General features: G+C 46.7%; 1 protein-coding gene across 3 annotated transcripts in view; it reads right to left on the bottom strand.

The window, feature by feature from the left end:
• Positions 1-15,066, bottom strand: part of LOC148477190 (voltage-dependent L-type calcium channel subunit alpha-1C-like) — a 477,994-nt gene that overhangs the window by 244,880 nt on the left and 218,048 nt on the right. For all 3 annotated transcript variants that reach the window (XM_088457088.1, XM_088457087.1, XM_088457089.1), the window contains exon 2: positions 3,890-4,205. In XM_088457088.1, the coding sequence (XP_088313214.1) occupies positions 3,890-4,205 (316 nt within the window). The remainder of the gene's footprint in view (positions 1-3,889; positions 4,206-15,066) is intronic.

Here is a 15,066-nt window from a genome sequence, read left to right as displayed (position 1 = left end):
AAAAGTGTAACATACAGGATATGGATAATATTTGCAAAATGTACCATTTGGGTCAAATATATTTGTTCCGCACACAAGATGGCTGCCCGGCCAATACTGCATGTAGGTGATAGGTATACTTCAGTGCGGGGGGTTATAAGTGGTGTCTCTGGGGAATTCTAGTGGTTATATATGGGAACGTCTCATCCGGAGTGACTGCCGAAATATCCAGATGAGAAGTTTCCACCTATGCTAATGACAGGCAGCTAATTACACCGGCCCGCTGTTCACAGATCCTCTGAAGCCTCACGCTTGGGGGGGGATTTATCAAACCTTCTAAATCGAACATGGAGGTGTTGCCCATATCAACAAATCAGATTGTAGCTACCATTTTATAGCCTGTACTAGATAAATGATAGGTAGACTCTGGTTGGTAGCTACGGCAACACCACTTGTCCTCTTTTAGAAGGTTTGGTCTCCTGGACTTTGCTCTCTGCAGTTTTCATCCTACTCCAGGACATGGGGGTCAGTGTCTCCCTAACTTGGATGTGTCCACCAGCCAGGCCAAACAAAGCCGGCAGAAGGATCCATTGTCTGTGGTCAGTGTGTTTCTCCGTAGCCCTCTCCGGCCCTCTGGGAGTTAATCCCCAGCTCTTGTGCCCTGACGAAGAACATCTGCTCTCCGAACTGGATGAGACAGTTCAGGCCAAGATCCCACTCACATGTCAAATGGTGTCAGCACGCGTGTGCCAGAATAAACACGTGGCTCCTGCTAAGTCCCCCTTCTTTGTGCTTCTAGATTAAACCCTTTCCTCTTGCCTATGGCTCTCCGTGGCCTGCAATTACTACTTCTACTTAACGCCTTGGTTACAAGAGTATTGATCTGTACAACAAATGGATTTTAGGAGCTCTGACGTTTATTACCACAATGGCTGACATGAAGCCACGTCTTGCCTGCACACAGAGCCACATTAAGATCCAGCGGGGCCTTGTGTCAGGCATTGCTTGGCCTCCTTCTTGCCTATCTTATGATAAAAAAAAGAAATGAAAACAATATAGGGGCCCTATGGGACAGACTAGATTATGGCCCGTATTCAATTTGAGGCAAAAAGTCCAGACTTTTCACCTGCTGGACTTTTCGCCTCCTTCACCTGTTTTCCAGGCAGAAAAGTATCGCGTGCGTGCCCGCTATTCCCCGTATTCAATTCCAAAGTAGGCGAAAACGGGAACAGGCGAAACTTGGATCAGCGGAAAAATACGGGAATTTTTGGGAAATATTGTAAGACTCCCTTAAAGATGTCCAGACTTGGGGGATCACTATGGGTACCCCCGTTGAAGAAAGTCGGGCTTTAAAATAGCTGCGGCAGGTGTTTTTTTCCCGTCTTTGAAGAAGTGATGCAGAAGAGTACTTAGCTTTTTTTTTTTAATTTAAAAAAAGTGGTCCCATCAAATTTGGGGTACTTGAAAATGGGTACTAGCATATTTTTAAGTCCCTAAACTATTTTTTTTTTTTTACATTTTGCAAAAATGCACCTGCCGCTACTCTGTGCAATGAAGAAAACACGTTCCGCATTTAAGGGAACCCCTGTGGATTTAATTTGTCTATTTTAGAAGTGGTTTTTAGTTTGTTTTTTTTCTGTGTCCCAATTTTTTTTTTTTTTACACATTTAATTTTAAGGGGGCATTCCCAAAGGTGCAGGCTATTTTTTTTAAGCCTGCACCCCTAAACCCCAAATCTGCACTTTTTTTCACCTGCTGAAGGCAATTGAAAAATTATCTCAGTTTTTTTTAGATTGACTTATAGCACGAACAGAAACGGGAATTTTCAGGAAATGTGCCTGGGACCCCCCTAAAGATGTCCAGACATGGGGGATCACTATGGGTACCCCCATTTTTGCCTGCTGAAGGAAGTCGGGGTTTGTATTAGCCGAGGCAGGTGTTTTTTCCCGACATTGAAGAAGTGATGCAGAAGAGCACTTTGTTTTTTTTTTTCGTTTTTAAAAAAGGTCCCATCAATTTTGGGGTACATGAAAATGGGTGCAAGCATATTGTAAGTCCCTAAAATAATTTTTTTAAATTCTGCAAAAATGCACCTGCCGCTGTCACCCGCATTGAAGAAAACACCTGCCGCATACTTCCGACCCCCGCTGGAATCTATGTAACTATTTTAGAAGTGGTTTTTCCTTTTTTTTTTTTTGTTCACCCCAAAATTTTTACATTTTTTGTCGGGTGTCCTGATTATTTTTTTTTTTTACACAGATCATCTTTAAGGGGTCATACCCAAGGGTGCAGGGTAATTTTTTTTAAGCCTGCACTCCTAAACCCCAATTCTGCACTTTTTTTCACCTGCTGAAGGCAATTGAAAAATTATCTCAGTTTTTTTTAGATTGACTTATAGCACGAACAGAAACGGGAATTTTCAGGAAATGTGCCTGGGACCCCCCTAAAGATGTCCAGACATGGGGGATCACTATGGGTACCCCCATTTTTGCCTGCTGAAGGAAGTCGGGGTTTGTATTAGCCGAGGCAGGTGTTTTTTCCCGACATTGAAGAAGTGATGCAGAAGAGCACTTTGTTTTTTTTTTTCATTTTTAAAAAAGGTCCCATCAATTTTGGGGTACATGAAAATGGGTGCAAGCATATTGTAAGTCCCTAAAATAATTTTTTTAAATTCTGCAAAAATGCACCTGCCGCTGTCACCCGCATTGAAGAAAACACCTGCCGCATACTTCCGACCCCCGCTGGAATCTATGTAACTATTTTAGAAGTGGTTTTTCCTTTTTTTTTTTTTGTTCACCCCAAAATTTTTACATTTTTTGTCGGGTGTCCTGATTATTTTTTTTTTTTACACAGATCATCTTTAAGGGGTCATACCCAAGGGTGCAGGGTAATTTTTTTTAAGCCTGCACTCCTAAACCCCAATTCTGCATCTATTTTTGCCAGCTAAAGGCAGGCGAATATTTATACCCGTTTTTTGACATTGACTTTTCGCCCTGGCGAAAAGTCAATGTAATTGAATACGGGAATAATGAAAATAGGCGAAAATGACGTAATTGCCGATAAATTTTCGCAGATTCCGACATTTCGCCTCAAATTGAATACGGCCCTATATAGCGGATGATCCAGATCTACCCGGACATTATGGAGGCAGCCATTGTGTATAGCCCATCAATTCTCTAGGAATCAGTGACATCACTGAGGCACGAGGCACTGCTGGTGTCACTGAAGTGCCTGCCTCCGCTATCGGGGTGTGGGTGATGGGTACACTTTAGCAACACAACAGGATGTCCCCCTTATTCACACTAATGGAACCCAGGCAGGACTGTCGGGTTAGGCACTTGCTAGTGTCAGTGGTGGATCGAAAAAAGGGATCCACACGCTGCCGATCATTAAAGCCAGGCGAAGTATTGCCTTACACAAGTGGGGATCACTTCTCCAAGTATAAAATGATTTCTCGCTATATATACATCTATCCCAGCTGAATTATATCCTGCTAAGAAAATACTGTGATTTTACTTTTCTAGGGAGACTTTTTCGTTTGTGTAAAAGCTGAAGCTGATTTACACATACTGTGATATCGCAGCTCCAGTCTACTTGGATCAGTGGCGCAGCCTACGAATTTGGGGGAGTGGCCTAACAATCTAGGGCAACTCTACACATATCGGGGGGAGTGGTCTGTTTGGAACATGGGTTGTGGTCTGACCTGTCCTGATAGTAACTTCAGGAGTGTTGTGAGCTGGGTGTCTATGGAGTGTTTGTGGGTATAACGCTGGAATTCGTAACCAGGAACACATCCTGTAGATCTCTACACCGATAGGCTGATACTTTCTCGCCTTGTGTCCCCGATAGTCCCCCAGGTGACATCCCCCCCATACTACCGATCCCATTGTCCTGTGTCATAAAAGGATACTTCCACTCCACGATGCTGATACAGGCTCGGCGGATGGGATTTTTAAGGGTGAGGCAGAGGAGCGCCCGCGGGGGCCTCGTGGCTGTTGTGGCCCCCTGCTTTTTCTGTTTGCTGTACTGTTGCCTCTTCCTCTGCGTGGAACTCACTGTAGATATGGTGGCATTGGCCGTGCTGCCCATTAATTTGGCCTGCCGGGCGGCGTCGATGGCGGCTTGCCATGAGAGAGCGGCACCCGGGGACGCGATGTGCTCTGACGCCAGGCCTGTGGTAGAGTTCATGGTGCCCAACGCAGGAAGCGGATTTGTGTAGTTAGAGCCTAGAAATGAAACAAAATGCACAGGTTACACAATATGCAATATAAGCTTACTGTTCTACAGGACATATTGCTGCTATGATTACATAACAGGTAATAATAACAGTATGCTCCACACCCCTGACCCCATGCCATTGTGCACCTGTATCCAGTCTCTCTAGCTCCATACCCCTGACCCCATGCCATTGTGCACCTGTATCCAGTCTCTCTAGCTCCATACCCCTGACCCCATGCCATTGTGCACCTGTATCCAGTCTCTCTAGCTCCACACCCCTGACCCCATGCCATTGTGCACCTGTATCCAGTCTCTCTAGCTCCATACCCCTGACCCCATGCCATTGTGCACCTGTATCCAGTCTCTCTAGCTCCACACCCCTGACCCCATGCCATTGTGCACCTGTATCCAGTCTCTCTAGCTCCATACCCCTGACCCCATGCCATTGTGCACCTGTATCCAGTCTCTCTAGCTCCATACCCCTGACCCCATGCCATTGTGCACCTGTATCCAGTCTCTCTAGCTCCATACCCCTGACCCCATGCCATTGTGCACCTGTATCCAGTCTCTCTAGCTCCACACCCCTGACCCCATGCCATTGTGCACCTGTATCCAGTCTCTCTAGCTCCATACCCCTGACCCCATGCCATTGTGCACCTGTATCCAGTCTCTCTAGCTCCATACCCCTGACCCCATGCCATTGTGCACCTGTATCCAGTCTCTCTAGCTCCATACCCCTGACCCCATGCCATTGTGCACCTGTATCCAGTCTCTCTAGCTCCACACCCCTGACCCCATGCCATTGTGCACCTGTATCCAGTCTCTCTAGCTCCATGCCCCTGACCCCATGCCATTGTGCACCTGTATCCAGTCTCCCTAGCTCCACACCCCTGACCCCATGCCATTGTGCACCTGTATCCAGTCTCTCTAGCTCCACACCCCTGACCCCATGCCATTGTGCACCTGTATCTAGTATCTCTAGCTCCATACCCCTGACCCCATGCCATTGTGCACCTGTATCCAGTCTCTGTAGCTCCACACCCCTGACCCCATGCCACTGTGCACCTGTATCCAGTCTCGCTAGCTCCACACCCCTGACCCCATGCCATTGTGCACCTGTATCCAGTCTCTGTAGCTCCACACCCCTGACCCCATGCCATTGTGCACCTGTATCCAGTCTCTGTAGCTCCACACCCCTGACCCCATGCCATTGTGCACCTGTATCCAGTCTCTGTAGCTCCACACCCCTGACCCCATGCCATTGTGCACCTGTATCCAGTCTCTGTAGCTCCACACCCCTGACCCCATGCCATTGTGCACCTGTATCCAGTCTCTCTAGCTCCACACCCCTGACCCCATGCCATTGTGCACCTGTATCCAGTCTCTCTAGCTCCACACCCCTGACCCCATGCCATTGTGCACCTGTATCCAGTCTCTCTAGCTCCACACCCCTGACCCCATGCCATTGTGCACCTGTATCCAGTCTCTCTAGCTCCACACCCCTGACCCCATGACATTGTGCACCTGTATCCAGTCTCTCTAGCTCCACACCCCTGACCCCATGCCATTGTGCACCTGTATCCAGTCTCTCTAGTTCCACACCTCTGACCCCATGCCATTGTGCACCTGTATCCAGTCTCTCTAGCTCCACACCCCTGACCCCATGCCATTGTGCACCTGTATCCAGTCTCTCTAGCTCCACACCCCTGACCCCATGCCATTGTGCACCTGTATCCAGTCTCTCTAGCTCCACACCCCTGACCCCATGTCATTGTGCACCTGTATCCAGTCTCTGTAGCTCCACACCCCTGACCCCATGCCATTGTGCACCTGTATCCAGTCTCTCTAGTTCCACACCCCTGACCCCATGCCATTGTGCACCTGTATCCAGTCTCTCTAGCTCCACACCCCTGACCCCATGCCATTGTGCACCTGTATCCAGTCTTTCTAGCTCCACACCCCTGACCCCATGCCATTGTGCACCTGTATCCAGTCTCTCTAGCTCCACACCCCTGACCCCATGCCATTGTGCACCTGTATCCAGTCTCTCTAGCTCCACACCCCTGACCCCATGCCATTGTGCACCTGTATCCAGTCTCTCTAGCTCCACACCCCTGACCCCATGCCATTGTGCACCTGTATCCAGTCTCTCTAGCTCCACACCCCTGACCCCATGACATTGTGCACCTGTATCCAGTCTCTCTAGCTCCACACCCCTGACCCCATGCCATTGTGCACCTGTATCCAGTCTCTCTAGTTCCACACCTCTGACCCCATGCCATTGTGCACCTGTATCCAGTCTCTCTAGCTCCACACCCCTGACCCCATGCCATTGTGCACCTGTATCCAGTCTTTCTAGCTCCACACCCCTGACCCCATGCCCTTGTGCACCTGTATCCAGTCTCTCTAGCTCCACACCCCTGACCCCATGTCATTGTGCACCTGTATCCAGTCTCTGTAGCTCCACACCCCTGACCCCATGCCATTGTGCACCTGTATCCAGTCTCTCTAGTTCCACACCCCTGACCCCATGCCATTGTGCACCTGTATCCAGTCTCTCTAGCTCCACACCCCTGACCCCATGCCATTGTGCACCTGTATCCAGTCTTTCTAGCTCCACACCCCTGACCCCATGCCATTGTGCACCTGTATCCAGTCTCTCTAGCTCCACACCCCTGACCCCATGTCATTGTGCACCTGTATCCAGTCTCTCTAGCTCCACACCCCTTGACCCCATGTCATTGTGCACCTGTATCCAGTCTCTCTAGCTCCACACCCCTGACCCCATGCCATTGTGCACCTGTATCCAGTCTCTCTAGCTCCATACCCCTGGCCCCATGCCATTGTGCACCTGTATCCAGTCTCTCTAGCTCCACACCCCTGTCCCCATGTCATTGTGCACCTGTATCCAGTCTCTCTAGCTCCACACCCCTGACCCCATGCCATTGTGCACCTGTATCCAGTCTCTCTAGCTCCATACCTCTGACCCCATGCCATTGTGCACCTGTATCCAGTCTCTCTAGCTCCACACCCCTGACCCCATGCCATTGTGCACCTGTATCCAGTCTCTCTAGCCAATCCGCACTCACTAATAAACTCCCAGAAATGACCAGGACAAATTGTGCTCCGCAGAGTCGGCCATCAGGACGAGCCAAGTCATGTGCTTTCCTGGGAAAATCGGGCGCACAAACAGGCTCAGGATGCCACAAAGCAGTAAGCGGTAGGATAGGGAATCAGTATAATTTACCGCCGGGCGCATGGCAGACGCCTATCTGCATTTTATCTTAAATTACCTTTTGTGAATATTCTCAAAAACATTGTCAAGAATTTTGCTGATATATATCATTTATTTATAAGGCGGCAAACATTGAGGGTGAGGAACGGCGTGATCCTGAAGGACTGGGAGAGGTACTGGATGAGCCTTAGTACACTGGGATTACTGGCAACTGTTGCATCCAAAGTTGTATCTACTTGTTTTACTGTCAGTAAATTCACTGGTAGATGACAGAAAATATTGACAAATGATTGTTTTCTGGTTACTGTGCTGACAGACTGTTACGTTCATGGGTTTTCGTGTTCATTACTACGTATACCAAGTACAGAATGTGGAATCCGACGCTCGCCCGGCTGCACTCACAAGGGGCACACAGCGATAATCTGACAGACACTCGAGCCGCCCGTCGCTGCTGAAATCCTGTACACCAGGATCCCTGTATTTAATTACTACTGCGGATACAATGGTCAGGATTTAAATAAATATCAAATAACAGCTCTGCAATAACAGTCACTGTGTAACAAATCCTGCTGTTGTACTCTGTATATAGTATATAGCGCATGGTCTATGGATTACAGTCCTCGTGTGTCCTATACATTATATAACCCTGTGTCTATGAATTACAGTCCTCGTGTGTCTTATACATTATATAACGCAGTGTCTATGGATTACAGTCCTAGTGTGTCCTATACATTATATACCCCTGTGTCTATGGATTACAGTCCTCGTGTGTCCTATACATTATATAACGCAGTGTCTATGGATTACAGTCCTCGTGTGTCCTATACATTATATAACGCAGTGTCTATGGATTACAGTCCTCGTGTGTCCTATACATTATATAACGCAGTGTCTATGGATTACAGTCCTCGTGTGTCCTGTACATTATATAACGCAGTGTCTATGGATTACAGTCCTCGTGTGTCCTATACATTATAAAACGCAGTATCTATGGATTACAGTCCTAGTGTGTCCTGTACATTATATAACGCAGTGGATTACAGTCCTCATGTGTACTATACATTATAAACGCCCGTGTCTGTGGTTTACAGTCCTTGTGTGTCCTATACATTATAAACCCCAGTGTCTGTGGATTACAGTCCTCGTGTGTCCTATACATTATATAATATATTCTATACAGTCAGGTGCATAAATATTGGGACATTGACAGAATTTTCATATTTTGGCCTCTATTCACCACCACAATGGCTTTGAAATGAAACAAACAAGATGTGCTTTAACTGCAGACTTTCAGATTTAATTTGAGGGTAATTACATCCAAATCAGGTGAACGGTGTAGGAATTACAACGGTTTCTATATGTGCCTCCCACTTTTTAAGGGGCCAAAAGTAATGGGACAAACTAAACAATCCTAAATCTAACTTTCACTTTTTAATACTTTGTTGCAAATCCTTTGCAGGCAATTACAGCCTGAAGTCTGGAACGCATAGACATCACCAGACGCTGGGTTTCATCCCTGGTGATGCTCTGCCAGGCCTCTACTGCAAATGTCTTCAGTTCCTGCTTGTTCTTGGGGCATTTTCCCTTCAGTTTTGTCTTCATCAAGTGAAATGCATGCTCAATCGGATTCAGGTCAGGGGATTGACTTGGCCATTGCATAACATTCCACTTTTCAGCCTTAAAAAACTCTTTGGTTGCTTTTGCAGTATGCTTCGGGTCATTGTCCATCTGCACTTTAAAGCGCCGTCCAATGAGTTCTGAAGCATTTGACTGAATATGATCATATAATATTGCCCGAAACACTTCAGAATTCATTCTGCTGCTTTTGTCAGCAGTCACATCATCAATAAATACAAGGGAACCAGTTCCATTGGCAGCCATACATGCCCATGCCATGACACTACCACCACCATGCTTCACTGATGAGGTGGTATGTTTTGAATCATGATCAGTTCCTTTCCTTCTCCATACTCTTCTCTTCCCATCACTCTGGTACAAGTTGATCTTTGTCTCATCTGTCCATAGGATGTTGTTCCAGAACTGTAATGGCTTTTTTAGATGTTGTTTGGCAAACTCTAATCTGGTCTTCCTCTTTTTGTGGCTCACCAATGGTTTACATCTTGTGGTGAACCCTCTATATTCACTCTTGTGAAGTCTTCTCTTGATGATTGACTTTGACACATATACACCTACCTCCTGGAGAGTGTTCTTGATTTGGCCAACTGTTGTGAAGGGGTTTTTCTTCACCAGGGAAATAATTCTTCTGTCATCCACCACAGTTGTTTTCCGTGGTCTTCCGGGTCTTTTGGTGTTGCTGAGCTCTCCGGTGCGTTCTTTCTTTTTAAAAATGTTCCAAACAAACGATTTGGCCACACCTAATGTTTTTGCTATCTCTCTGATGGGTTTGTTTTGATTTTTCAGCCTAATGATGGCTTCACTGATAGTGACAGCTCTTTGGATCTCATATTGAGAGTTGACAGCAACTGATTCCAAATGCAAATGTCACACCTAGAATCAACTCCAGACCTTTTACCTGCTTAATTGATAATGAAATAACGAGGGAATAGCCCACACCTGTCCATGAAATAGCTTTTGAGTTGATAGTCCCATTACATTTGGCCCCTTAAAAAGTGGGAGGCACATATAGAAACCGTTGTAATTCCTACATCGTTCACCTGATTTGGATGTAATTACCCTCAAATTAAATCTGAAAGTCTGCAGGTAAAGCACATCTTGTTTGTGTCATTTCAAAGCCATTGTGGTGGTGAATAGAGGCCAAAATATGAAAATTCTGTCAATGTCCCAATATTTATGCACCTGACTGTATATAGTGTCCTATACATTATATAACCCAGTGTCTGTGGATTACAGTACTCGTGTGTCCTCTACATTATATAACCCAGTGTCTGTGGATTACAGTCCTCGTGTGTCCTATACATTGTATAACCTTGTGTCATATACATTATATAATCCAGTGTCTGAAGATGGCAGTGTCCTGTGCATGAAGTAAACATGACAGTCCTCATAGTGGGTGTGCTCAGTATATGGTACAGTCCTGTGTCTGTAGATGACAGTCCTCATAGTGGGTGTACTCAGTACATTATACAGTCCTGTGTCTGTGGATGACAATTCTCACAGCGGGTACACTCAGGGCTAGATTCAGACCCGCTGGCTAGATGCGTGTGCAAATTCGGCTAAGTACCGGCAAGGTAGGCGATCGCACAGCAAGGCATAAGCACGCCCACTATGTCTTCGCGTGCGATCACCCTGTGTATGCAACGCCCACCTGCCTGTCTTAAGACGCCCATTTGCGCACATCATCTCCAGGATGTGTATGCAAACATCAATACATCGGGCAACATCGGATGCGATCGCAGCGCTTCAGGTTGACTATACCCTACAACAAGCACTGCAAGCCCTTCACTGTGAAATTCAACCAGGTGACATGAACTATGACGCTGACTGTTAATTAGTACATTGTACAGTCCTGTGTCTGTAGATGACAGTCCTTTTAGTGGGTGTGCTCAGTATATTGTACAGTCCTGTGTCTGTAGATGACAGTCCTCATAGTGGGTGTGCTCAGTACATTGTACAGTCCTGTGTCTGGATGACAGTCCTCATAGTGGGTGTGCTCAGTACATTGTACAGTCCTGTGTCTGGATGACAGTCCTCATAGTGGGTGTACTCAGTACATTGTACAGTCCTGTGTGTAGATGACAGTCCTTTTAGTGGGTGTGCTCAGTATATTGTACAGTCCTGTGTCTGTAGATGACAGTCCTCATAGTGGGTGTGCTCAGTACATTGTACAGTCCTGTGTCTGGATGACAGTCCTCATAGTGGGTGTACTCAGTACATTGTACAGTCCTGTGTGTAGATGACAGTCCTTTTAGTGGGTGTGCTCAGTATATTGTACAGTCCTGTGTCTGTAGATGACAGTCCTCATAGTGGGTGTGCTCAGTATATTGTACAGTCCTGTGTCTGTGGATGACAGTCCTCATAGTGGGTGTGCTCAGTACATTGTACAGTCCTGTGTCTGGATGACAGTCCTCATAGTGGGTGTGCTCAGTACATTGTACAGTCCTGTGTGTAGATGACAGTCCTTTTAGTGGGTGTGCTCAGTATATTCTACAGTCCTGTGTCTGTGGATGACAGTCCTCATAGTGGGTGTGCTCAGTACATTGTACAGTCCTGTGTCTGGATGACAGTCCTCATAGTGGGTGTGCTCAGTATATTGTACAGTCCTGTGTGTGTGTAGATGACAGTCCTCATAGTGGGTGTACTCAGTACATTGTACAGTCCTGTGTCTCTGGATGACAGTCCTCATAGTGGGTGTGCTCAGTATATTGTACAGTCCTGTGTCTGTAGATGACAGTCCTCATAGTGGGTGTACTCAGTACATTGTACAGTCCTGTGTCTCTGGATGACAGTCCTCATAGTGGGTGTGCTCAGTATATTGTACAGTCCTGTGTCTGTAGATGACAGTCCTCATAGTGGGTGTACTCAGTACATTGTACAGTCCTGTGTCTGTGGATGACAGTCCTCATAGTGGGTGTGCTCAGTATATTGTACAGTCCTGTGTCTGGATGACAGTCCTCATAGTGGGTGTGCTCAGTATATTGTACAGTCCTGTGTGTGTGTAGATGACAGTCCTCATAGTGGGTGTGCTCAGTATATTGTACAGTCCTGTGTCTGTAGATGACAGTCCTCATAGTGGGTGTGCTCACTATATTGTACAGTCCTGTGTCTGTGGATGACAGTCCTCATAGTGGGTGTGCTCAGTACATTGTACAGTCCTGTGTCTGTAGATGACAGTCCTCATGTGGGTGTGCTCAGTACATTGTACAGTCCTGTGTCTGTAGATGACAGTCCTCATAGTGGGTGTGCTCAGTATATTGTACAGTCCTGTGTCTGTAGATGACAGTCCTCATAGTGGGTGTGCTCAGTATATTGTACAGTCCTGTGTCTGTAGATGACAGTCCTCATAGTGGGTGTGCTCAGTACATTGTACAGTCCTGTGTCTGGATGACAGTCCTCATAGTGGGTGTGCTCAGTATATTGTACAGTATTGTGTCTGGATGACAGTCCTCATAGTGGGTGTGCTCAGTACATTGTACAGTCCTGTGTCTGTGGATGACAGTCCTCATAGTGGGTGTGCTCAGTACATTGTACAGTCCTGTGTCTGTGGATGACAGTCCTCATAGTGGGTGTGCTCAGTACATTGTACAATCCTATGTATCTGGATGACAGTCCTCATAGTGGGTGTGCTCAGTACATTGTACAGTCCTGTGTCTGTAGATGACAGTCCTCATAGTGGGTGTGCTCAGTACATTGTACAGTCCTGTGTCTGTGGATGACAGTCCTCATAGTGGGTGTACTCAGTACATTGTACAGTCCTGTGTCTGTGGATGACAGTCCTCATAGTGGGTGTGCTCAGTACATTGTACAGTCCTGTGTCTGGATGACAGTCCTCATAGTGGGTGTGCTCAGTACATTGTACAGTCCTGTGTCTGTGGATGACAGTCCTCATAGTGGGTGTACTCAGTATATTGTACAGTCCTGTGTCTGTGGATGACAGTCCTCATAGTGGGTGTGCTCAGTACATTGTACAATACTGTGTCTCTGGATGACAGTCCTCATAGTGGGTGTGCTCAGTATATTGTACAGTCCTGTGTCTGTAGATGACAGTCCTCATAGTGGGTGTGCTCAGTATATTGTACAGTCCTGTGTCTGGATGACAGTCCTCATAGTGGGTGTGCTCAGTATATTGTACAGTCCTGTGTGTGTGTAGATGACAGTCCTCATAGTGGGTGTGCTCAGTATATTGTACAGTCCTGTGTCTGTAGATGACAGTCCTCATAGTGGGTGTGCTCACTATATTGTACAGTCCTGTGTCTGTAGATGACAGTCCTCATAGTGGGTGTACTCAGTACATTGTACAGTCCTGTGTCTGTAGATGACAGTCCTCATGTGGGTGTGCTCAGTACATTGTACAGTCCTGTGTCTGTAGATGACAGTCCTCATAGTGGGTGTGCTCAGTATATTGTACAGTCCTGTGTCTGTAGATGACAGTCCTCATAGTGGGTGTGCTCAGTATATTGTACAGTCCTGTGTCTGTAGATGACAGTCCTCATAGTGGGTGTGCTCAGTACATTGTACAGTCCTGTGTCTGGATGACAGTCCTCATAGTGGGTGTGCTCAGTATATTGTACAGTATTGTGTCTGGATGACAGTCCTCATAGTGGGTGTGCTCAGTACATTGTACAGTCCTGTGTCTGTGGATGACAGTCCTCATAGTGGGTGTGCTCAGTACATTGTACAATCCTATGTATCTGGATGACAGTCCTCATAGTGGGTGTGCTCAGTACATTGTACAGTCCTGTGTCTGTAGATGACAGTCCTCATAGTGGGTGTGCTCAGTACATTGTACAGTCCTGTGTCTGTGGATGACAGTCCTCATAGTGGGTGTACTCAGTACATTGTACAGTCCTGTGTCTGTGGATGACAGTCCTCATAGTGGGTGTGCTCAGTACATTGTACAGTCCTGTGTCTGGATGACAGTCCTCATAGTGGGTGTGCTCAGTACATTGTACAGTCCTGTGTCTGTGGATGACAGTCCTCATAGTGGGTGTACTCAGTATATTGTACAGTCCTGTGTCTGTGGATGACAGTCCTCATAGTGGGTGTGCTCAGTACATTGTACAATACTGTGTCTCTGGATGACAGTCCTCATAGTGGGTGTGCTCAGTATATTGTACAGTCCTGTGTCTGTAGATGACAGTCCTCATAGTGGGTGTGCTCAGTATATTGTACAGTCCTGTGTCTGTAGATGACAGTCCTCATAGTGGGTGTGCTCAGTACATTGTACAGTCCTGTGTCTGGATGACAGTCCTCATAGTGGGTGTGCTCAGTACATTGTACAGTCCTGTGTCTGTAGATGACAGTCCTCATACTGGGTGTGCTCAGTATATTGTACAGTCCTGTGTCTGGATGACAGTCCTCATAGTGGGTGTGCTCAGTATATTGTACAGTATTGTGTCTGGATGACAGTCCTCATACTGGGTGTGCTCACTATATTGTACAGTCCTGTGTCTGTAGATGACAGTCCTCATAGTGGGTGTGCTCACTATATTGTACAGTCCTGTGTCTGTAGATGACAGTCCTCATAGTGGGTGTGCTCAGTATATTGTACAGTCCTGTGTCTGTAGATGACAGTCCTCATAGTGGGTGTGCTCAATATATTGTACAGTCCTGTGTCTGTAGATGACAGTCCTCATAGTGGGTGTGCTCAGTACATTGTACAATCCTATGTCTGTGGATGACAGTCCTCATAGTGGGTGTGCTCAGTATATTGTACAGTCCTATGTCTGGATGACAGTCCTCATATTGGGTGTCCTCAGAACATTGTACAGTCCTGTGTCTGTAGATGACAGTCCTCATAGTGGGTGTGCTCAATATATTGTACAGTCCTGTATCTGGATGACAGTCCTCATAGTGGGTGTGCTCAGTACATTGTACAGTCCTGTGTCTGTGGATGACAGTCCTCATAGTGGGTGTGCTCAGTATATTGTACAGTCCTGTGTCTGTGGATGACAGTCCTCATAGTGGGTGTGCTCAGTACATTGTACAGTCCTGTG

Source organism: Taudactylus pleione, unplaced genomic scaffold (genome assembly GCF_031769625.1).
Source record: "Taudactylus pleione unplaced genomic scaffold, aTauple2 ptg000738l, whole genome shotgun sequence".
Classification (NCBI taxonomy): domain Eukaryota; kingdom Metazoa; phylum Chordata; class Amphibia; order Anura; family Myobatrachidae; genus Taudactylus; species Taudactylus pleione.
The sequence above is the reverse complement of the archived record's forward strand: the minus strand, read 5'-3'. Positions and strand labels throughout refer to the sequence as shown.